Raw genomic sequence first — 25,635 nt, forward strand, 5'->3', positions numbered from 1 at the left:
ATGTCTCCTCTTTTCTCAAAAATTTTGAATTTTGAATCATGCAATGTTGGGGGTAAAAATGTAATCATCCTGTATTTTAAAATTATAAAGCAAATACCTGGAGGGCTAAAAATGCAAACTAGTCTGCAGTTTATAGGGAGTGTTTACAGAGCCTAACAAGCTGTTTTATCTGGTTATATTGAAAGAAAACATGGCCCTTGAAACTCCTTCAAGTAGCAAATAAAGCACAGACTCTAACAAAAATGTGTTTACAGTTTGGGGCAATTAAAAACAAATAAGAGGTTTGTAATAGGATTAGCATATGAGGCAATATGTTGAAAACAAGGCACAGCAGAACAAATGAAAAACATAGGGTTGGAAGCTGGAGTCAGTTTTAGTCACTGAACAGAATATTTTTCATCATCTGTATGTCACAATGCAAATTACCATCTGCCTTATCAACCATAGAAGCACAAGTAGCACCACAATTCATGTCAGAGATCCAGGAGCATGTACCACTTTAATAACTGGCAGTTCCCCTGTTAGTCATTCTTATTACTCTTCTTCACAAAGACAAGCTGTAATTTGACAGCTCCACTTAATCATTAGCAGACATTCAATTTGTTTGACAAACATGGATGTTTGTCATTATGCTGTTACTGAGAGCAGTTTGAGTTACTTTACAAGTTTACACACCATAGCAAATGATCACTTTCTAGCTAACATGTCATGGGGAGCTGTTCCCTACTTGTTGACATGTCATGGAAGCCCCAGACCTAAGCCCCCCTCCATAGTTGCAAGCTAGCAACTATGGAGGAGCCAGTGCAGATTCACCCAAGAGCCATACACTGCAGTGGTGCTGGCAGCCACAATCCTGTATATACTGTGTATTTTTATTATGGTTTTGTTAATTTTTTTTAAACAGGCTACCAGCAGAGGGCACACGTTGGTTTACAACAGCAAAATGGTACCACTTTAAAATAAGACTGCACTTAAAAGGTTTATAAATTAACCTTCTCTAAAATAAACCTTCTCTGTAATTGGTCAGTCTGCACGTCGGTAGTCCTTGTTTACGTCAGGCAAAGTTCATGCACCCTCATCTTGAGCAGCTATACCGAAACGTAAATGTAAGTTCTTGGGTGAATTAAAAAAGAAATTCCCATGTTTTCCCATGTGTAGCAAGTAAAGGTGTAAAGGACCTAAAAGCACAGCATGCAACGGCATCGAGGGGCGAGAGCTCATCACTCTGTCCCCCCGTCCCCCCCAGAGACGTGTCCTCTTTTTCTGCATCTCCGACTTGGTCACCGTAGGTAGCAGTAGCTCATTAGAGCCAAGAGATGTGATTGGCCAAGTGCAATGTGGAGGAGCAGGCTTTGGGTCAGGTGATTTGTGGTTTTAGTAAGGCCACATCACCAGAGAGAAGGCAAATGATGACTAATTTTATTCGCGAGCAGAAGGAGGAGGCATGGTGTGCAACAGCAGCATCACAGGCAACACAAGGCCAGTGGCTTCGATAGGAGAATCTAGAGAGGTATAAGGTGTAGGTGATTTCATGGCAAGAGTTGAGGGCAATGGAGGCAAGTTGTATTAACTTTTTGCTGGGAGCAACTTATGATGTCCTTCCCACACCACAAAATCTTGGACAGTTGGTAGGTAAAGACCCTAGTCGTGGATTATGTACAGGGGTTGGCATGCTGAAGCATATTCTGTCAGCTTTTAAATTTAATTTGTCACAGGGTCAGTACTGCAGGTCCCAGAGTACATTGCATTAACTATACTTAGGCCAGACATGTTTTGAAAATAAATGGATAGTTTAGTTCATAGAGTTAACGGTTCCATTTGAGCATGCAGTAGGGGAAGCATTTGAAAGGAAGAAGCTGAAGTATGCACACTTGGCAGCTGAAGTGAGGGAACATGGGTGGGAGGCACAGGTAAGACCAGTGGAGATGGGTGTTAGAGGATTTGTAGCCAAATCGGCCACATCCCTGCTTGTGAAGTTTGAGTTATCAGAAACATCTAAAAGGTCTAATCCGTGGTTGTTGATAAGCAGAGCACAGATTTCGTGTAGAAATAAACTGTAGAGGTGCTATTGGGATTGTTGGTGATGAAGCATGTAAACACATGGAACTGGTGGCACTGAGCATGCATTAATGGTGCCAGTGGGGCTAGGTACAGCCTTAGTCATCAGGGAGGCCCGTGTAGATTTATGGTTGCTGATGGTAAAGAGTAAGGTAGGACTGTAAAGCGGCCTTGTGTTTGGGTACTCAGGGGCTGGGTTCAATGAGTAAACGTAGCTGTTAGGGATAGCTGGTTACTGATTGGAGCTATCAACGGCCACAACAACCTTAATGTGGAGGTGTGGGATTCAACAGGAATTTTCGTGGCTGCAAGTAGGCAGTGTGGTGGGCCCTATGTGAAGGTCTAATGGTTTGGCATAGGATATTTTACATCTTATCTTGTGTGTGATTATAATTTATGGGTATTTATTAGGTTTTATACACCTTAAAGTTCATTAATCCTCATTTTTAACAAAAAAGATAGATAGAGCAACCGTGACCCTTTTTGGTCTAATACTGAAATGTCAGAGATCTTAATTAAAATGTCAAGGTCAAGAATAAGCTGAGAATGTGAATTTAATCATTTCATATATTAGGTTACACACAACATTATCATTAAGTTCTATAAAGACATTCTGTCTATGGTAAATGTATTAAACTTGGTTGTTAAATAATTAAACTTGAAGCTTACAGTCTTAATGGCAACGTCTACTATTGTGGGGAAGTGCAGTTCTCTTTGGTTTGTTTATGTTCAGAAGTGCCACATCTTTTAAGGGGGAATGGTATGTTTGAGGATATAAATGACGGTGGTATGTATGTGGCTGAAGTTTAACTTTTATGTTAGTTTTATTCACTGTTTGAATTATTTTGTTTGTAGCCCTTTAAGTCTGTGTTTACTTTTATGTAGTTAGCAGTCTCCAGAATGTAGATTGGGTTCCACCTAAATATTACCCACCTAGTAATCAGGAATAAAGCAATATCCTCACCTCTTTTTGTGATTTTCAGCTTTGGAAGCTCTTGGCTATTTCTTTGCCATGAATAGAGAGAGAGGAAGCCTAGCATGTCTGACCAAGCCACTTTGTCTTTTTACTCCTGTACTTACACTGGGGCTTCGTAAATACATTAGACAGGTTTCCAGCAAGCAGAACTAGCAAATGGTGAGGAAACATTTTCTGAATTATATATACAGTAACATGCCATATGCAGTAATATAACCAAGCCAATTATCACTCAGCCCAGCAGAGGGTGACAGCCCTCGTCTGTTAATTTAGAAAGTCCCATCTCACCACCCCTTTACTTGCACAGCAGCCTCCGAAGTGTATGTATGGTGCTTTTGCGCCTATACTAACTTCAGGACTCACATAGAATATTACTCTGTGACAATTTTCTCCACTCCTCTTGCTAAGCCAGACAGACTGAGACTGAGATATTCTGGCATTTCATCTCTTAATCCAAGAGTTGCTAAATTCCAGATAACCTATTTGGGACACAAGATAAACAGTATTCTGAAACAGAGAGATGTGCTGCATTTAAGACCCTGCTTGTAGCTGTTACACAGAGGTGGTTTTGTGTCATTCATGACTTCCCTCTGCCTATTTTGTCCTGTTACAGATGAGAAAGTTTCAGTGTTGGACACTAGCCCTGTTCTTGTGCCTTCTACACCATTCTGCCCCACCCCCCACTTCATGAGTCTTGCTGTGTTTTGGGACTGATATATCTCTCATTGAATGGGGTGAAGTTTTTGAGGGCCCCAGAAGGCCTCATGTCCCACTCCACTACTGGGATGTCCATTTAGCGGGCTCTGTTTAAAGGGATATCAGTCCAGGACAATTGTGCTGAGGCCAGCTGCACACATCATGTTTTACTGACTTGGTGTTACAGAGCCAGCACTAGCCTATGCAGACCTTGATGTGTAAGACAGATAAATCCCGACTCTGCACTGGCCAAGATGATGATGTTGTTCTAATAAAACATTAATTAAACATCCCTAATTATTTATATGTTTGTTAAAGTATCAGGGAAATGGCAATTTTTACCACAGATGTCCAAACCTTCAATGTACACCTGTGACAGTCAGTATCACAATTGTATATTGAAGGTTTGGACAGTTCTCATTCAATCAAATGTGGTAAAAAACTCATTTCAGTAGTCTGTTTCTCCAATCATCTCACAGCAGCCTCAGATGTGTCAGGGCAATTAAAAAAAAAAAAAAAAAAAAAAAAAAAAAGGATGCTTACATCCTGGACCAGCAATGTCACCTATGTATTCCATCAATTTTTCAGAATGCTCAAAGCCAGAATATTCATAAACATTCATAAACTCATTTTATCTTATATGGGCATTGTTTGTTACAAAGTAAAAAAGCTGAGTAAAAATCCTTCAAGTATAATTTTTGCATCATTTGACAACGATTTTACGTGTTCTGCATTGGGTACGGTGACCATAGGTTTATGTGCAGCTACTACAGAGCATCCCATTCTACAGCTCAATGCTGATATATACATGATGAAAGAATCTTAAATGTTATCCCTGTACTGCTTATTTAAGTCTGTTTTTTTTTGTGGACATATAAACTGACAAAATTTTTGAAAGGTTTTTGGTGTTAGTGTTACTTGTCTGCTACATCAACTAACCTTCTCTGAGGATTTCAGTTTATGACTCAACACACTTCAAATTAAAAACCCCTAATAAACCTTTAATTAGAGCAGTTTTAACAAGACAAGTGACAAATTACATTAAAACATCTGAAGCTTTAAAAAGCCTGGATTATTGTACACCTTCCCCTCTGGCTTGCAGGTCAGGGATATTGGTCAAAACCATACAATGTTTTGAGACTGCCTCTGCATAATATTACATTTTACAGTTATAAATGTACAGTGTTTACATAAGATACATTAGAGAGAGACAAATAAAAACATCAAGAATGCAGATGCAAGTTAGGCGACACTTTGGATCCGTGCCACACCAATCCAACTTTACATTCACGCTCTTTACAGACTGCAGGGGGAAAAAATATAGGGAAGGGCAACAGGGAATATCAGGCTATAGACATAAAGGAAGATTACAGTGATGTGTGTAAGAACAAGTCCTGGCTTTGAATGTTTAGTGTTTTTATACCTCACACACCACCAGTTCTAAGGATGCAAAAATTATTATTCAAAACGCAAAAATAAAATGTTTAAATAAATCAGAGGGGTTTGTATCATGGTGTGGTTAAAAAAAAAATAATTAAATGAACAATTTTCCATAAGCGAGAACATTTTTGCTAGATGCACGAGAACAAATCTCATATTACAACAAAAATATTTGGGGGGGGGGGTTAATAGATGATTAGTTTTATCTGCTCTTTGAGCAATTATAATCACTTGGAATTATTTAAAAATAATACATTCCCAACAGACGCAGTGGCAGTTAATAAAACAGCTCAAAATTAAGGCACATTTGGGTTATTTGCTGCAGATGAGTGCACCAGTTTATTTTATAGTTTTTTTCCATGTGCATCATGTAGTCTGCTGCAAATGTGTCCATTTCTTATTTACCTGCACGGCATTTCCTACAGAAACAAAGCTCATAAAAGGGCGGATTAACTAAAAACACTTGTCCGATTTATTAAATGCACTTGGCCACACCACTGCACTGGTGAAAATTCTTTGTCATCATTCTTTGCCAACACTGTTACAACAACAATTTCAAAGGTGCCTTAACACTCTACAAGATTTAGCAAATCCAGCCCTTTACTTATGGATGTATATTTCTTAGAAACTTGTCATAAAAATGTATTTTCATTTAAAAATTGAGATTACCTCAGAGTATGTAATTACACTTTATTAACTTCTAATGAACCCCCATTGCATTTTAACAGATGGCATTACTCATATCTTATGGTCTGATAGGATGACATCAAATGCTTTGTTTACAAAAACATCCCAGTAAGAACAGCATGGCTTATCTGACATTAAACAAAATTGTAATCCTAAAAAGTGTAACTATGCACATAAACAATGTTTCTGAGCAGAACATATAAGGAGCAGAATTTTGGGAAAATGTTGGCAGGGGAAGGGAAGGGAGAAGGGGAGGGAAGAAAAAAAAAAAAAGAAAAAAAAAAAAGCTAAAATCAATTTTAGAAGATTCTCAACAACTGCACCACCTCACTCCAACAGACAGATTTTCATGTATGAACTAAACGTTTGGGGTGGATGTTAAGTAAATCCCAAAGAGCACCATTCATTTTGAAAGAAAAGAAAAAAAAATTATAACTTCCAAAATATATCAAAATAATAATACATTAGATTATACTTGAAATACAAACAGGATGGAAAGATCAAGGTCAGTGTTTAAAACTGAATGTCAAAGGGGGATTCAGGCAGGAGATGTTTCCTTTTGCCATACACTATAAAGCAATGCGGCCTGTTTAAAAATAAAAATAACTTTTTATTATTAAAAAAAAGCCTCTGACATTTAGCAGAACCCATAAAACTGGTTTAACTATTTGTTGGCAAGAAACAAATCTGAGATGACAGTTTGCAGTTTCATACAAATGAATTCAACCACCACCATTCAACAAAATATTTACAGCACCCCTTACAGAGTGCAGGCATGCCACTGTTGTTGGACTAACGTAAAATAATAAAAAAAAAGGGAATACGTCAGCTAAAACATACTTTAGGAAAATAAACATCCAATATATGATACAATTCAAAGCTTAAATATAGGGATACTTTAACCAGCACATGCAGCTATGTATAGCCTGTCAGGTCTCCTTTAAACAAAGGAGGGGAGTTACTTGAAGAAAAAGCAAGGAGAGTGACGAGAGCAGAACCACATTAGCAGCCCCAGTTCTCATTTATTTCCTCAGATCTGAGAATAAAATGGAAGCCATTTTGTTTCCTTGTTTACTCCAAAAAGACAGTTTATAAACAAAAAACATAGAAAAAAAAATCTGTCTCCACTGAACCAGAGTTTGAGAGAAGGGGTTATGAACAACCAGCTCTTCCAAGCAAAAGCTCTTAATTCCACTTATCCACCACCAGTCTCGTTAATGTGAGCATTCTCCCTCTTTAGCTTGATCTCAAAGATGAAGCCCATGTCTGAATCAGTTCCATGAGGGCTGCTCTCCCATAAGTGCTACTGATGGTGAGCATGGTGTCCTCAAGACCACAACAGAGCTTCCTGAGCATGGTTCTTCACAAGAGAGAAGACCCAAGAAAGGGGAGCCACACCAAAAGAAAGAGACAGAGGTGGAGGACAGAGCATAGGAGATACTAGTGTATGAGGTGGTGGTAGAAGTGAGAAACTGTTCTTTTTGCCCTCAGGAGAAGCCCAGGCAGCTGGATGTGCTGGAACGCTGTTGCAGACGGGCCATGGTGTTCATGCTGGAGTTGGAGGCTTTCAGGGGTGTGATGCAGCCAAGGGCTTGTGGAAAACGCTGGTGGTATCTGTCTAGACGCAGGTATTTCACAGTCACAAGCTTCCCTGGAAAAAGAAGTTTAGCTTTTCAGTAAAGCCTTGCAACTGTTTGTAAATCTTTATTTTTTTTTTTTTATTTACAGTGATCGTTGCAAAGTGAAATGCTGTTTCACATCCCATCTATTATAGTTACTGATGTAATTTACCATCAAACCAAGAGCCATGAAGGGCCTTGAAAGCTTTCCCAGCATGCTCTGCTGAAAGGCACTTCACATAAACGCAGCCCTATAAAGACAAGACCAAAAAAAACCCAATTTTTATTTTTAAATATGTCTACTAAAATTAATGAATAAATATATACTTAAATTTTAGAAAACGTCTTATGGCTTTACACATTTAGTATTCAAGTTCTGTAATGAACTGTCCAAGGTGTGATTTTAAAAATGTGATGCATTAGCAACAATAAGCATGAAAATGTCAATTAACAAAAGAAATGTACCTCTCGTGAATTCTTGTCAACAGCGATGTGGACAATTCCATCATTGTCACTGCATTTCTCAAGAATAGCTTCATGAATGGCAAGATGCCAGTTTTCCCCCACCTCCCTGTTCAATACAAAAGACTGGGTAGTGAGACTGGGTAGTCTATAGTCTTAAATCATTTTAAATGTATGCAATTATGAGTACATGTCAAACATGATCAAGCACTTAAGGATTTGTCAGATGCAATTAGCTTTTACCCCATTTTAACAGTACACTCCATTGAATAAGGTTGGGATTGATCGTGCATTTACATCGCTCACCCTAGAGGTCATGTGAGCCTTTTCAAAATATCTGAAAATATCAGAAGGTCAATAAAAACTGAAAGTTTACTTGTTACTCCTCCCACACTAACAGATCATCTGTGGCATCAATTACTTCTGATAGGGATTCCAACCTGGGTGTTCATTTCCAATTTGAAAATTTGTCGGGAGGGTCAAGCTGGGTTTGATATTTGCTACAAATACAGTAGTGTGTACTAATGTGAACTAAATCCTTAGAACAATGCTTAACTTGGGAAACTTACATTACAGGGTCAAACATGTTGCGAATCTTCAGACATGGTGTTAAACTGTTTGGTGGTGAATTCCTCCTATCCAATGGAAATGCTAAAAATACAAAAGGAAGACAGGTCGGTTGAATGTGAACCCTTTTCCCCTGAGGTTTAGGATCAGGACTTATGATGACCACAGGCTTACCTTTGCCCTGCCATACTTTGGAAGGCATCTTGTCACAGGACATCGAGGGCTGGAGCCACCTCCATACAAGCAAGTCAGCTCCTCCAATTCTCTGCGTTTCTGTGCGGATGCGGGACTCACTTGCTGAGAGAAAACGTACTGCTCTGTCCCACACCTTCTTCATCTTTTTCCTGACAATTAACAAAAAAGACAATAAGCCATTCGATGTCTATCAAAAGTTCTTTAACATAAAAACAGGTGATATTTAGTTCCAATCACAATCAATTTTTAAACAAAACAAAGACATGGCTGCCTTTATATATCAAAATTAAATGCTTGGTGGTGGAGACCTTTCTTGTGGCTGTACAAGGGAGTCCCGCACATGAGGGATGGGCAGGTATGGCTGCAGGTCCTTATTCTCCTGACATGCCTCATTATGGCTCCTCATCACATCTGTACATAAAGTAGTAAAGCTTTTAAATATGCATCAGGCTCCGCCAAACATGCCATATTTCAATTATGCAAGGCATAAAGCTGATCTGGTCTTCATACCTATGATCCTCTCCACCATGTCATACATTTGCCTGGTCTCCTCTTCCTCTCTCCTCCAGCGGTACTTCATGTAATACAGGAAGGCCCAAACAACACCAATGCCTTTGAGAAGCGAGTGGGGGGAGGGGAAAAATAAATAAATAAGTATGAACAACTGAACGTAGTAAATGTTTTTTTTTTGTAGTTGGAGCATGTAAGCTGAGGGCTTTTAGGTTAATTTGATCAATCAAAATGAAATAAATAAATAAAGCATATTTAGTTAGTGTACAAGTAAAAGCTGAGAGAGATACCAGCGAGGGCGAGGAGCACTCTATATATCACGGTGAAGAAGGCTCGCCGGAACCGACATATAAAAGACATGCGTGGGTGGGTGGACTCTAGACGAGAGACATCAGACACTTCCTCCACTGGCTGTGCGGGGTCAGCTGCAATCAACCTATAAGCCCATATTTGAATATTATTTTTCAAGCAAGTAAATGAATTAAAGTGTTACAACAAATCTGAATGTTCGGTTTACCTTATTCCCACAATCTCTCCAGTTTTTATGATCCACTCCAAAGAAATGTGTATCCAACTTTCATAGACTTTATTTCGTTGCTACTCAGAACAAGAAAATAACACTCAGAAAAATGTATTTCAAATCCAGTTTCATAGATTAAGCAATCAAAGCAAATTTAACAAACAATCAAATGATTATCTTAAAAATGAATTCATTAATTAAAATAAAAATAATGAGTATCTAATGGCTGGGCTGAAACAGATGCAGACATTCAATTCAAGAGAGACAGTTTGATTCATCCAAATTATATAAACATGCCTTATTAGAAATAAATTAACATGGGAAACTTAACCTTTAGAAACTCTGCAGCCTCAGAGAAGGAGACACTTCTGTTTAATGGCTCATTTAGATCTCTGCAGTCATGTTCACCTGAGAGAATACAAAGAGCGTATTTAAATGAGTAGAGAAAAGTTTAGAGGACATTTAGAGGAAAAATTAAATGTCATTCCTAACTGTTATGTCTATTACAGTACTGGTAAACATATATATTTGTGATGATTATAAGAACATCACTCCCAGCACAACATTTCATACAATTAATTCAGATCATGTTAAAATAAGAAAAAATTATATATTTGAGCTGTCTTTAGGTTGCACTACATTTTAAAATATGTCTTCACCTGCAATATCAGCCAGATGATCATGCAGATGAAGGAGGAGGCCAAGAATTAGGTCCTTTTCTGTTTTGTTCTAGAAGAAAAAAAAGAGCATCATGTTTTAGAAGGCAACGTTTTTAAATTGACACAACCAGTTTTTCTATTATCTTCTAATGTAGCTAATCTTATATAGTGGGCCTATTACACTAGGATTAATAATATATGACACATACCAGCATTCAATCATTTAAAATAACAAAAAAGGCTATTGTAAGCATATCATTGCAAACTCATTTGGATCAAAGATAGGGAAACTTATCAATTAAATTAACAGAAAAGACAAACTAAAAAAGTAACTTACATATGAACTGTCGAATTCTGTTCCAAATGGATGGCTCTTCACTGCAAAAGAAAAAAGGCAACTGCTATTACATCAGCCATAGCTATAAGCTTTTTAAAAACAGCTTAGCCTACTAAGAGAATTACATTCTTTGCAAAGGCAGGGCAGCATTTCCCAGTCACAACAGTTGAGGGCAGACAGTCAAAGAGGCTGTGAGAATGAGTGTCTCACACTTGTACTACTGTCTGCAAGGGAACACTCTGAGCCTCATTCCTCTTATATGCCAACAATAAGCACAGCCAAAGTCTCCCTTCATGTCTCAATCAGATGCACAAATTCACTGAAATCATGGATGGCTCAGACAGGAAACATGACAGAGAAACAGTAAACTAAATCTGTTTCCATTCTTGAGCACCTAATAATCACTTTGATATTTTGTGTGCTCCTTGTCATCCGAGCCATTCTCCCAACAGGGAATGTAAACAAAAGGTTTAATATTAAAGAATGTTCTGAAAATCAGACTGAAAGTTATAAAAACTGATAATATGCAAATTGATATTTCTAATATTATGCGCTCTAATATTAAATTTCACATCTGAACTTAAAGAAATAACACTAAATTGTAAATTGTATGCATTTGCAGAAGCTTAAGTCTGAAATGCCAAAGAGAAAGTCCTGGGGTTAATATACTGCCCATGTCAAACAATTAGTTTGTTGGTTAAAACTGACCCAAATAAAAAAAAAAGGAAAAGATTGTCTTTACTGCGGTGCTCTAAATATTAAAGTGGCCATATAAAAAGAAAAATCAATTTTAAGTGCATTAGAACATTGAGATGGAGAATTGGAGCTCGTAAAATTACAAAAAAAAAAAAAAAAACAATAAATAAATAAATAAATTTAACAGCCCAGTCAGTTATCTGTGATTTGCCCAAGTCAGTCAACATCAGGAGCTGTTCAGATTTAACATGTAAAAAGACTGATGAGAATGTGTTATTCCCCTCTTTAATTATAAATATACAAGAACAGAAACTCGTTAAAAAAAAAAAAGCAAATGGTATCTGACCTAAGGTCTTTTTACACTAAGTATGAGTTTACTCATACCCCAAGTACGATTTTTAATATAGCAGAACATTCACATCAAACCCAATTTTAATGCATCCGCAAAACACAGAAAATAGAACAGGTTCTAATTTAAAATCAGATGCAGAGTTGCAGTCCATCAGTTTCAGACTCCGTGCACTGGCTGATACTGAGGATAAAGGCCTTTTCACACTAAGCTAGCTAATAATTAGGACCTGACCCATATACTGCTTGGTCAATATAGACAACCTGCATTTTTATCAGTACCTGCTAAAACACAGCAGTTACCCATCTCTACTTTGGAATCTCCTCAAATGAATGTTTAGTGCATTAAAATTGGTATTGCCCACAAAATTATCTCAGTGAAGCCCTAATAACACACACACACACACACACTACAGAAGATCTGATGCAAGTGGTGCCGGACAGCCAAAAGAGTCAATCAGTCTAGCTTTGGCCAAAGGCAACCCAGGTCTCTTGAGAGATGAACAATTAGGCCGCTTTAGCATGTCTGTGACCTAGATGTCTGGCACTTGCTCTTCACTCAAAGCTCCCTCCTCGAGAGCCTACATTGAAACGAGCCTCACATGCTCAGGCATTCAAAATTTACCCTAACCTAACGGTGGCTTCTTCTGAAAATGCTGAACCACAGAGAATACACAGGCTACTTTATCAATGAAAACTACTCTACTGTGAAATCACAGTGTAGATCTGAGAAGACATTACCTAGTACACTGTCCAAGTTAACCTGTATGAAAACTACCTGGCCGTTAGCTGTGAGATGTGTTCACATGTATGTAAAGCTAAAGACCTTTACACTCTAGCCTGATAGTAGGTAGTGTGTATGCACTAAAACTGTGAGTTGTCATCTTTTATTATTATTTTTTTTTAAAACATATGAACCCATGACAATTTCAATACAAATATTTACAAAAATTAAACTGGCGTTATAAGGTTGTGTAGAAACAATATTAATTTCTATTTAATAGCAAATTAAGTATAATGTATAGAATGTACATGCTTAAGTATAGCATCCCCTTCAAGACCTAGAATTTTTAAAGTAGATACCTGCAAATATTGGTAAGAAACTTTTAGAGTATATCACTAGCAAGAAGCAAAATTTCATGATAAAAAAAATCCCACCACAACCAATAATACGAAGATTTTGTTTGACATACAGCCACATAATTGTCCTAAACCCAATTTCAAAGCAAATGCAGTTATTGTAAAGCACCTCCTGCGAGATAACCATATAGCCAACATGGTGAATGGTTTAAGAATAAGTCTGGAATGCTCAGAGATCAACAAGAGCTGATAACACACAATTACACTAGACTGACTGACTCATTCAGTTCCTTTTGAACCTTCATGACTGCAGCACTGTGGTAGGTGAACACCAGGATCCTACAGTAAGAGCGAGTCATACCACAAGGCAGACAAGAGGTGGAGCACATACATTCCAGTGCCTTCAAGCAAGTTTAACTGCTGTTCTAAAGGTAATGCCCCCCCCCCCCTCAACCAGACAAAAGTGGCATACTCTATTTCCTGTCTGAGAGTGAGAACAGCTCAGGGTGACAAGTGGTAACGTGTGCTTCTGACACGTCTGACTGAGCTGGTAGACGCAGCAATTTAAAGTATTTTCCGGAATTTGCCGTGTTAGTTTAGGCAAATGTTTTCAGCGATTTATTTTTCCCTTTCAATTTGGCCCTTGAACACAATGATGTCATCCATTTAAACAAGTGCATACTTACACAGAATAACAGAGACAAGGCTCACAACACCAGACTCATGATACTTATATAAGCAGTCTGGGTCTCAAACCTCTGAAAATGTAGATGATAGATTTAGCAGTGAGGAAATATTATGAATTGAAGAGATGTAATAAAATTATAATTTTCCTATGCAGCAAAACTGTTCAATTCAAACATATGCGCAAAAAAAAAAAAAAAAAAGTCCATGGCTGGTTTCACCCACTCTGAGCTCTTCAAGGTGATTAAAACTGGCAAAATTAGGTGGTTGGGTGAAGATCAGAAAATAAATAAATAATTAAACAAACAAACAATCCTGATAAATCATTTGCTATTCATAATTCAGTCTGGGACTCGGCAGATAGTCAAATAAACATCATGCAGATTTTAATTTATATTTTAAAGGGATATTTACCATACCCTGGGAGAACAGAACATATATATGTCAAGCTAGGCTACAATGATAAAAATGGGTTTCTGTTTCCTGTAATGCTAATTCAGGTGGCTGCAGTTTTCCATATTACTTAGAAGCATCAGAAGATACCTACGTTAGAAATATCAACTATCGATTTCAGTCCCTATTTCCTTTACACGTGCATCCCATCTAGGCTAATTTAGGTCAAGGAAACCAGACCATAGGATTAGTTTCCTGAGCAAAAACAAAGCATATTTTTGACCTTACCATGAAAATTGCCAGTCACCAATGAACAATATTTTTAATATAGCTAGGGTCTGGGCAAGAGAGCTGTGATACTCAAAAGTGCTGATCCTTCCTTAAAACGTTACCCATGTCGGAAAACCTTAGTTATACAAAGTGTTCTAAACAAAATCGTGTCCTTTCAATGAGCTAAGTTTCTCAACTACAGATAGATGAAAATCACTTACAAACAACTTCTGTGGAGCTGGAACCACGCATTCTCAGGTACATGAGGCCAAGCAACAGGAAAAAGAGGCATGCGGCAGTCAGGAGGAACATGGACAGGTAATGTGCGCTGAAACCTCCAGTGCCAGACACCTCCTCTCTGCGGAACTGTTGGAGAAGCTCGTCCTCTGGGGCCGGTGACTTGTGTTTGGAGCCGGACTGGCTGTAGCTGTGATTGGAACCAGTGTGGTTGGAGTGGTTGGGTCGGTGGGTCTGGGAGAGGCTGGTATAAGAGGAAGGGAAGCGGGGTCGAAGGCCGAAGCTAAAGGAGGGCGAGCCTAGGGATGTATTGAGAGAAGGGAACACACACACAAAATTATATATATATTAAAAATCCATTTTTAGAAAACGTTCCACATGCTATCCATACGCTAGGCATGTTTTATTAATTTTCTAAAGGAAATGCATACAAATACTGCAAATAAACCCACGCACAGCCCCAATGTTAACTTCAAAATATAGACTTTGGCATGGTAAAAATATTTCCCTATAGAGAATGTGCTGCCATATTTTCTCAATCACACCATCAAGAACAGAAAATTGCACAACAAAAAATATATAATATAACCCACCTCTGGTTGAACCTTCTCCATTGTCAATGTGATTTTTGGGTCTGTTGCTCATGTCCGCACCATTCTCAGAAATCACAGAAGAGCTGAATCCATAAGTTTTCCTATGGATGTGGTCCAGTTCGGCCTGCTTACTGCCTCTTCTTAAATTATCTTCCTCCTGGTGTTGACGAAATGGCAAAAATATAATTGTGATACTTGAAGACATTTTCATCGTTTCAACATTCTGACACAATTAAGTAATCACATTTAATACGGAGACAGAAACTTACAATCATTTATTCAAAACGTAACATACTGTAATACTAAACTAAACTTCAATACAACTAAAAGTGCACTGTTTTTAATTAACCACTGTTCACAAAAGCTTATTTTCACATCGATGACGATAAAACACCGTCATATTGCCCACCTCTGGTTCGTCCTCCTCGTCCTCCTCATCATTTCTTATTCTTTTTGACTGACACTGGGAGGATTTTGATAGGCTTTTTCTGGATAAAAGATGCCGTCCATCTCCCTCCTCTTCTTCATCTTCCTCTTCGTCTGTATCTGAGTAATCCCCCGCGAGTTTGCTACTGTTAAGCGTGTAAGATTTTCTGCTCCCGTTCAGAGCCCTGTTACCCCTCTCATGATCTTCTTCAAAGTTATTCTCCTTCTCAAGCGCAGAATAGTCCTTCCCGGCCTCGTTCAAATCCGCCCTACCGTGGCTGAGCCACCAGGGAGACGACTCGACCCCGCTTCTCCCGCTCTCCGAGCGCCGCGGAGGCAACTTGCTTTGGCTGCCTAGAGCACCACTTTCCCGGGAAGGAGGCCTTATTGTCTGCGGCCCCGGACCGGAGCCTCGGTCTCTCCTATGGTTCAGGCCCCCTTTGTGCTGCGGCGCCTCAGCGTCTGACTCATCCGAGCTAAAGCCCAGTACGAACTTCCCTGTCCCGTCCCTCGGTTTAGCGTTCAGGAGTTGTCGGCCCGTCGCCGAAAGGCCGCCGCTGTTGTTGTTATTTTTCGGGCTAACGCTGCTGCTGCTAGTACCACCGCCACCGCCGCTCCGGCCTTTAGCGCCTCTGAACCGCTGTTGTCGCTCCTCGCGGAGCTTCTTCAGCTTCTTCAGGTACACGGGCCGCGTGTTCTCTGTAACCGGCCCCGGAGTAAAGCCCAGCCGTTTTAACTCAGAGAAAAGCTCCTCGTCCGTTAGCTGCGTCGCCGCCGCCATCTTCACTCAGAAGAAACTCAGAGAGAGAGGGAGGGAGAGAGAGGCGCTAATGGAAGTGACGCAAAAGCCGCCTGTAAAGTTAAAGTTAGAGAGAGAGAGAGAGAGAGAGAGAGAGAGAGAGAGAGAGACAGTCTTCATGCGGGTCTAAAACAAAGATTTAATTTTTAATGTTTAATATGCAACAAAGTAAATGGATTATTACATAAAATACGCATATACGGGTTTATATACAAAGAAGCCCATTTTGAATCCTTGGTATTTTTGTGATGTCACAGCAACGCCTTCCTTCTAAACGCAATTTAACCCTGCACAGCCACACTGATGTTATAAGCAGTGTTTCACGGCGTAGTCCTCTGTGAAATGGTACATAATCACAACTGAGTCCGTTTACATATTAACGGACTGTTTCAAATTTCAGAAGTTAAAACAAACAAACAAAAACAGAAGTGTATGTTACCACCAATGTATGCTTTTTTAATTAATTTAATTAATATCCAAGTGTAAATTTAGCACAATATCATGTATAAATTCGACAGTAGAGAAAATAAAAATACTGTATAGACTATGGTACTGATTTTTCCCAGTGTTTTCATTCACAAATTCAAAGTATGTTTATATTTTCTGGAATATAAACAATCCTGATTGTTTATACTCACTGGAAGCAAATTATGTATTTATTTCGTTTTAAGAACATTTATGCTGGTGCATTTAATTACTACGGCTTAAAAAACAGACCAGAAATTATGACTGTCACGACTCCTTACTTTCCTTCATTATTCTTTCTTTGTTATTATTTACTAGCCTACATTATATGTCCAAAATTATGATTTTCTTCTGAAAAAAAGAGCATTAATTAAGTAAATAACCTCAACACATGTTATTTTGATGAACACAAATAAGTTTTAAAGGGTTAATCGATGATCAGAGCTGGACGTTAACAAATGTTCTATTGTAAAGACCAATCTTGTCCTTATGCCTGTTTCTATCGAGTGTTCTTGTGTGTCTAGTGTCGGCCCCTTGTGGCGGCAGCTCGTTACTGCGGCTCTTGATGGGTTTAAAGAAAAGCGTGAAGCGGCGGAGACGGTCAGTCCGTCAATCCAGCGCCAAGTGACGATACATTTAAACCTGGGATTAAACACGAGGAGCGACACTGACTCCAGCACTTCACAGCATCCGCACTGGGACCTCGACATGGCTCTGAAGACCACCGCTCTCCAGTCGAGATTTCAGACTTACTTTATCCTGCTTCTGTGGGGTTTCTCAGTGGAAGTTACTCCTGAAACTGGAAGTTTGTACATGTGGATAGATGCCAATCAAGCCAAGATATTAATAGGTAAACACGAAAGTAAAAAAACTTTTTTTCTTTTCTTTAGGGGGTGTATTAACTTAGTAACCGTGAGTGATTTGTCGATTTGTGTGACATATATATATATATATATATATATATATATATATATTAAATGATTATATATATATATATATATATATATATATATATATATATATATATATATATATATATATATATATATATACATATATATATATATATAATCATTTTAAAAACATAACTAAAATAAAACACTCACTTTTACTAATTTTGCATGGACTGAGCAAATAACATTACACACACTGTGGTATCCAGCACCCATGTTTATGTCACAAGGACCTTAGGGACCTAAAAATGTATTTACCTCACAAATTAATGGCTGTAACTAAAAATAGATTTTAAGTCTACAATTTAGAAGACAGTTAAACTTTCAGTATTTCACAGTTTCACAGTATTACTGTCATTTTCACAGCATATAACGCATAACTAATGAAAAGTTTGTTTCAAACATGGGATATTAAATGCATTCTCACTGAAATGCAAAAATAATGAAGTTTATTAAGTTTATGAATATATTACAAGTTATTTGAACATACAATGTTCTCTGGCAGTCAAAATCCAGTTATTTAGTGCTGTAAAGTTTTATTAATGTTTTAAACTATCTGAAACATGTGCATAGGTGTCATGCAGGACAATTTATTTTAAACACATATTTGAAAATATAACTGGGACCCCGTTGGGACCCCCAATCTTGGAGTCGTGTTAATTTATCCAGCAGTTTGAACAGCACTGAGTCCTGGTGTTTATTTCCACAGGTTTTGAGGAGGACATTTTGATCGTGTCTGAAGGCCAAATGGCCCCCTTCACGCACGACTTTAAAAAAGCTCAGCAGCGTATGCCGGCTATACCTGTCCACATCCACCACGTCAACTTCACCTGGCAAGTCACTGATGATCAGGTACCAGCAACACAAAATAACATACTCTACCGCCATGCTAAACCTATGTTTTGGCACTTCAGGTCAAATTATATGTTCTCTTGATTTTCCACATCCTCTTCAGGACTTTTTTGCTTTATTTTTACCTCACAGTTTTTATTCAAATGCAGACATAATCATTTAGGAAATATACGTACATAACCTTGCATTCATTTTGCAGTAGAGGAGGTGTTAGACCTTTTAACTTCAAAACACACCAATACATAACAGAACAGAACAACCACATATCTGTATGACCACATAATAATGAAAGTAAGCAATTTTGTTTTAAAAACTAAAGTAATCATTGAGACACTATTGGCAACGTTACGATGCGGTCTTATATGTAGCATGGTCTCGTTGAAAAGGGCCACTGGTGGTTTTGGATGGCAAGAAAAAAAATACAAGTTAAATATTTGCTATAAATGTTGCAAACGTTATTTACTATTGATGCATTTGTAAATAAATCAGAAATTATTTTCTCATATATTCCTAGCATCCCTTCACCCTGTTAGTAAAGTAGCCACTATAGCATGCAGAATTCTTGAAATATAGGTGGAATTCCCTTTTAAATCAACATTGAAAAGCCAAGGGAAATGTGCTATAAGAAATAAATTATCCGAGATTGATTCGAATTTTGACATCATTCAATGTTCAAACTGAAGGAGATCCTCCTCAGCTCACCAAGTACACATAGACTAAACTTAATAAATGCCATAATGAAGCCATATTAAATCCATATTGAATGAATTGATTTTATAACACCAGAATAGTTAATACAAAGGTTATTAGTAGACCACATAGAGACAAATGAAAATGCAACAACATGGTCCTTTAACGTGTGTGCGTATGGTTATAATAAAACACATTATACCCAAAAAACACATGTCCAACAGAACACAGCCACATTCCAACTCAGCGGTTAACTGCAAATAAATATTTCTATTATTCGTGTAATAAAGTAAAAGACATAGAATATAAACCATGCATAACACAGTTAAAACAGTTAAGTAAATATTTATGAATTATTATTCATTGTTCCAGAATTACAAAAATGCCTATAATTTATCTGAACGTTCTTTAAATGGTTAAAAGCTGAGCAGTGACCTATAGAAGGCTGTTCTGTTTTGGGGCTATTGTAGTGTCCGAGTCCTGTGGTATTTTACGTGCTGGTGTGGTGGAGCTGCCTCCTCGGATCAAAGCCTCTGCATGCATGTGCCAAACATCTGGGCCATCAGCCCACTGAAACATAGCTCTACTCACACACAGACGGGCCTCTGGACATGCTTTAAGGGCACAGCTCCATTTGGTATTAGTTTGTGCCCTGTGCATGTTTGATCCTCTCTGCTATCCATCACTGCTTTGGTAATAAGCAGTGGCTAAAATGACCTTTCCCTCCACTTAGAAACCTCATCATTAACTGTGCTCCCTGCCACATTTCAGGGAACGGAGCAGCAGCAGAAGTGGGTTTTTCACATTATTACATCTGTGAGTTTCTGTGTTCACTTATGACATCTGAGCAGACATTAATGATTGCAATGACCACTGTACAGGGCAAAGGATATCTAGCCTTAATTAAAACCCTCTATTAAGTACACATGTATAAATGTCAGTAGGTTTTTAGCTGTCAATATGCACACCAGATGTATATATAAGGAAAGTAAGTCAAATAAAGCAAAAGTTAACACAAACACAAACCAAAATTTAGAAAAATCTCACATTACAAGCATGAAATAGTGGTAAACAGTAGTTAAAACTTTCTTCTTTTAGAGGACATCAAGTTTCACTCGTTTCACTTTGAAAAACATCCACGGCTGTTTCTCTACAGCTTTATAATGTGAGAATCACAGAAGTCAACACTGAGCCTCTTTATGAAACAGACAAAAATAAGGAAGGTTGATCTAGAACAGAACTGAACATCTGACATGTGGAGTAAAGTTTTGTGGGATGGCTAAATTTGTGGTTCTGGAATTAATTGAACCACGAGAAGCAGAAAAACCACAGGATAAGACTGGAGGTCAGAAAATATATCACCTTCAAATAATTAAAATCAAAAAGTAAAATTGTGAAGGTATGATAAAAGCAAAGTTTGAAAACCTAATATACTGGAAAATCATACCAATCTGGCTCTCAACTTGGTATGTTGGGGTCTTGATTTTAATTATGGTAATATTTATGTGATGCCACAATATGATGCCTGCTGCTATTATGTTTCTGATATTATTTTTAAGCAAAACATTAAGACATGTAAAATGTTTCAGTACTTTCTCTGGTCTGTGTTTAACCTGCCTTGTGTTGGCACATATTTATATATTTCTGTCCATGCACAGGTAACAAAAAAAAAAAAAAAAAAAAAACCAAATTAGCCAAACAAGTGCCGAAAAAAAACTTTAATTCAATGTAATGGTTCTATGCAAATCCTTTTAAGTTGTTTTTTAAGTTGTTAAGCAACACCTGCTTGCTTCATTTTAGTGTGGTAAATACAGAACAACATGCATGTTTTGTCAAAGTATTAGCTTTTTTTTCCCCCCAGAGTTGTCTGCTGGATCTTGCTTTCACAAACCATGTGTCCATGCACATTGAGATCATAATCCACAAATGGCATGTTGAGTGAGAAGTGGTTTTAAAGAAAGAAAACGAAAGAGGTACAGAAAGAGGGAGAGAGAAAAACAGAGGGAGAGAGGGAGAGAGGGAGAGAGGAGAGAGAGAGAGAGAGAGAGAGAGAGAGAGAGAGAGAGAGAGAGAGAGAGAGAGAGAGAGAGTGGGCCCACTCTGTCCTCAGCTCTGTTACTCCACACTTCAAAGCCGGCCGCTAAAGGCTTAAGAACAAAAGCCTCAGGCATAAAAGCCTGGCGGCGAGAGTTATCTATGTTGGTTATTACCATTCAGCAGTAGGATTAGCAAAGCTCTCCACACGGCCTGTGTGTTTTTCTCTTCATCAAACGTCACCATGCTCCAGAAATCTAGAGACAAGAAAAGGAAGAGCGAGAGGGAGAGAGAATGCCACACGTCCTTTGCTTTCATCTTCTTTTGAGACATTTTTGACAAGGTGTAATTTTTTTTTACATTTTGGAGAGCATTATTTAGAGAGGAAAGCCTCTTCGCTTGTGGGGCTAATAAATGGATTCCCAAACATGCACATAAACCAAGAGATCCTTTTCACTCCTTGCAGATATATGTGTCTCATCTGTTGGGATGATTTACACAGTGTAATCGAATTTAAAAATCCGTGGCCTCTCTTTTCACCAAGCCTTCGCTGGCCCCAAACACCCCTTTTCACTGGCAAGGCACCAGAGGCCCACACTTCAACTACAGAGGCACTCCAAACTTTTGTAATTTAAAAAAGCTGAAAGGGCAAAGACAACGTCTCTTTCCACTGCAGGCCGAGTACTTCTATGAGTTCCAGTCTCTGCGTTCGTTTGACAAGGACATCATGGATGATCCCATCATCAACATCCCCCTGTTGGGATCTGTACCACACAAAGTTTCAGGTGAATATGCAAACGCTGAAATAAGGTCTACAGTGACTGTTGGAGTTTTTGGTGTTTCCTCTGCTTGAATACACAGGATTTAACAAACCCTTCCTACGTTGAAGCGGGAGTGGTATAGCACTAAATCAGAGCTACTCTACAACTGTCAAAAGCACTGCCAGAATGGCAGTACATGTCTATTTGCTTACTTGTCCACACTAACACAATGAATGGATATGTGCACATAGTGGTTCAGGTAGGCTTCCCCTGCCGAGGTGACCAGGACGGGGTTGCTGCATTCGAAGTGACCATCCTAGTGATGGATGGGGGTGGAAACATTGTTCTGAGGACTCCACATAATGCCATCTTCTTCAAGACCTGCCAGAGAGGTTAGATTCTGCATACATCCCACTCATGTGTCCCAGTTACACATCTGTTTAGACTGCTAAGAGTATATCTCAGACATTTTTCAAACTAGTGTCTCTGCTTCATCTGTAGCATGTGGTTAGTTGCCACCAGACAGGGAAACTCAGGTCAGGAAAACCTGTATAAAATGTCTGATGGAAGGAAGTGAAACACTATATGCAATAAATGCAGTGCTTATGGGAATGAGGAAAAATAATTGGGAGGCTTTTAATCTGTTCATCGTTTAGTCTGTCTTGTGTGTTTCTTTTCTGTAATCATAACTAATTTATCTGATGTCAGCTAAGCTAGTTGAATGTAGTTGGAGTGTATAAGTTAGAGTCCATATTCATTTAAAACATACACAAAACCTAGCAGCTTATTAGACAGGCTGCATTCTTGCATGAAATTCATCTGAACATCTCTGATGCTGGAGATAGTGTTACGGCTCTTAAGCCAGCGCGCCTTGTGTCAATGGGGATTCTGAACAGGTAACTATATATTAAAATGATTGTATGAACAGGTATAAATTAAAATGATTGTGCATGGTAATTAGTTATATAATAGGGAGGTGACTAATGGGGATAACAATGAAGAAAATGGTTTATTCTTTTGAAGAAGGTAAGAAATATATTAACAGAGACCTAATAAGGGCACTGTTAAAAGAATTTTGTGTGAATATTGCTTTATGAATTAACTTATAAACGGTGGCACAGTGGTGCAGCAGGTAGTGTCACAGTCACACAGCTCCAGGGACCTGGAGATTGTGGGTTCGAGTCCCGCTCCGGGTCTGTGAGGAGTTTGGTGTGTTGTCCGCGTGGGTTTCCTCCAGGTGCTCTGATTTCCTTCCACTGTCCAAAAACACACATTGATAGGTGGATTGGAGACTCAAAAGTGTCTGTAGGTGTGAGTGAGTGTGTGTGTGTGTCGCCCTGTGAAGGACTGGCAGTGTGTTCCCAGTTTCAGACAATGAATGAATTAACCCTTATAAATTTTGAAAAAACAGGGTTTTGTTTCTATTTTAGTTTATGAGTGTTAAGAAGGAGTTTTTTTCCCTCCTAGAAATTTACCACAATATTTTACATACAGCAGTGACAAAACGCTGGTCAAAAAAGTTGTAACGTTATAATATATACACTCTTCATGTTCACTGGAGCCTTTTGTGTCTTTGAGTTGGAGTTGGTCGGAGCCAATTTTAACAGTGAATCTGTATGTTGAGCTGTATGGAGACTTGCCTCTAAGGGAAAGGCAAACTGGGAAAACCTCAGGGCCTTTGGGGCCCGAAGCAGAACCCTGTATTCTCTGTCTGATGACAGACAACTGAAAATGTGGTCTGAGGTTCCAAGCCTAAATATAACAGTCAATAGATCTTCATTTGTCAGTATGATGCTAATTTAAGCACAGACTAATGTGTGGTTTGTATTGATGGAAGAAAATGAGGAATACCATAGACCGTGGTTTTTCTGCTATAAAGCGAACTTGGGTCGCACTGAAGGAACATGTTCTGTCTTATCCTTAGCCTCTTTAAGGTGTCAATGAACTAAGAGCGAAAGAGAGGGATATGACACTAGTTCCGCTGCATTTCACACACAAATGCCATCGCTGGTCCATGATGTCATGTGAAATCTACCAGCTGCAGCCCATGAGAATGAGAGAGAGCCCCCACCCCACACACACATACACACACCTAGTGTTGCATTCCTTACACACACCCCCTTCTTCACAGACACCAGATCAAATGGTCCATCTGGCTGAATTCTCTCTTTTGGGAGGAAGCAGCACGTTCTCCAGTGACAGCTGAAGGTGCTCTAATCATCAAAACACAGGAGAACACAGCAGTCGTGACCAAAGATGTGACCACATGTTGCTTAAAATTCACCCTTTAATAATAATATTATGATGCAGCTCTTTCTCAAGTCACTGTTTTTCCCTGTAGACCCAAGTATGGTTCCAAACTGGGGGACACCAAGCTTTTTGTTTTGAGGGGGTTAAAGATACATGAACATGGAAAATAAATTATTCTTTTAATAATCCAAAGGGTTCATTGCATGCAGTAATGTGCAGAAAGTTTGCCACTGTCTTTATTTAATCCTAATAGTTATGTTAATTTGTGATGAGGGAACTGAATTAATCAGGCCTGTAAGAAGACTGTCTGGAGTAATACAATATGAAAAACTTCAATGTTAATTTTGATCACAAATGGCAGACCCTATTCTTTAAGAATGTATTTCCTAATAATTATATTTTTATTCAGCTATATTATATAATGTTTTATTAATTGTTTTGAATTTTCCTATTTGTTTCAATATTAAGAAATGAAAAAATATATGGCAATTTTGATGTCTTTTTTTTTATTATGGATTAAACTGTTGCTTAATTTGGTTATTTTAATAGCATGGTGTAATAGAATGTGTTATACCTTTGGCTGAAAACTGAGTCAATGTCATGTGGAAAAGAACTCAAGAGGACTCAGACAGGATTTGCTTCTAAAGAAGATGAGACAAATACACCGGCTCATTCCATGTCCGGTTTTGTTTCTGCAGTGGGAGGCTGAGAGCTGGTGCCAAGTTCCCCTTAGGGCAGCTGGTCAACTGTTGCAAATATTCCAGACACCGCTATTGCTCGTAGACAGAGAGGAAATTGTTTTTAAAACACGTCTGGAAGCTACGCTTGTTTCCATGGAATGAGCCTTTAATGTGACTGGTCCACATGTGCTTCTGAGAGAAGTGTAAGAATTAGAATGCAAACAGTTCTAGATCACGGGCGTCTGAATTCGAATGATGTGTTTGACAGACTTCTTGACACTAGTTTCACCTCAGAGACTTTGCAGTTTTTCAAAAGTAGCCATTAGGTTCCTTGCATAGTCGATTATTGAATTCGGTTGCCTCTCGCCACACTGCATAGGAATGTGGTGTAGGAAGGAAGTGGGGAGTGAAGCGGTTGGAGAACAGTAGAAGACCTCTCATCATGTCTTTCTTTCTTCTTTCTTCACTCCCTCTGAAGCGAAGTGTCCTGGAGGCTGCAGGAATGGAGGCTACTGCAATGAAAGACACATCTGCGAGTGTCAGGATGGTTTCTATGGCACACACTGTGAAAAAGGTAATCCTGCCTTCCAAACAGGTGCCTGGTATGTAAAAACCAACCCTCAGTAAATAAACCTTACAGAAACAACGCATCATATCATATACATCAATGTAGAATTTAAGTCTAGACTTTGTTCTGT

The 25,635-nt window shown here is 38.6% G+C and overlaps 2 protein-coding genes across 2 annotated transcripts in view; one reads left to right on the forward strand and one right to left on the reverse strand.

Annotated features, from left to right (window-relative positions):
• Positions 1–4,723: 4,723 nt before the first annotated feature.
• lemd3 (LEM domain containing 3) lies at positions 4,724–16,272 on the reverse strand. The gene is made up of 15 exons (XM_066668981.1): positions 15,437–16,272; positions 15,028–15,184; positions 14,419–14,733; positions 10,727–10,767; positions 10,390–10,459; positions 10,062–10,138; positions 9,728–9,807; positions 9,501–9,646; positions 9,211–9,312; positions 9,009–9,111; positions 8,680–8,849; positions 8,508–8,589; positions 7,942–8,047; positions 7,649–7,727; positions 4,724–7,508 (listed from the first exon to the last, which is right to left on the reverse strand). The coding sequence occupies exons 1-15, from the start codon at positions 16,232–16,234 to the stop codon at positions 7,345–7,347; spliced, it is 2,490 nt and encodes an 829-aa protein (XP_066525078.1). The 5' UTR covers positions 16,235–16,272; the 3' UTR covers positions 4,724–7,344.
• A 274-nt stretch (positions 16,273–16,546) lies between these two features.
• wif1 (wnt inhibitory factor 1) overlaps positions 16,547–25,635 on the forward strand; it is an 18,525-nt gene continuing 9,436 nt past the window's right edge. Inside the window, exons 1-6 of the mRNA XM_066669569.1 lie at positions 16,547–16,597; positions 17,242–17,567; positions 18,380–18,522; positions 21,923–22,031; positions 22,259–22,399; positions 25,416–25,511. Of these exons, the coding sequence (XP_066525666.1) occupies positions 17,426–17,567; positions 18,380–18,522; positions 21,923–22,031; positions 22,259–22,399; positions 25,416–25,511 (631 nt within the window). The 5' untranslated portion in view covers positions 16,547–16,597; positions 17,242–17,425. The remainder of the gene's footprint in view (positions 16,598–17,241; positions 17,568–18,379; positions 18,523–21,922; positions 22,032–22,258; positions 22,400–25,415; positions 25,512–25,635) is intronic.

Source organism: Hoplias malabaricus, chromosome 4 (genome assembly GCF_029633855.1).
Source record: "Hoplias malabaricus isolate fHopMal1 chromosome 4, fHopMal1.hap1, whole genome shotgun sequence".
In the NCBI taxonomy this organism is placed as follows: Eukaryota; Metazoa; Chordata; class Actinopteri; order Characiformes; family Erythrinidae; genus Hoplias; species Hoplias malabaricus.

Excerpts from the sequence above, each read along its gene's own strand:
- lemd3 (XM_066668981.1), bottom strand. The coding sequence starts at position 16,234 with ATGGCGGCGGCGACGCAGCTAACGGACGAGGAGCTTTTCTCTGAGTTA. Across the intron at positions 10,768-14,418 it reads CAGCTCCACAGAAGTTGTTT|TGAAGAGCCATCCATTTGGA; the intron begins GTAAGTGATTTT and ends TTTCTTTTGCAG. Across the intron at positions 9,808-10,061 it reads AGGCTGCAGAGTTTCTAAAG|CAACGAAATAAAGTCTATGA; the intron begins GTTAAGTTTCCC and ends TGTTCTGAGTAG.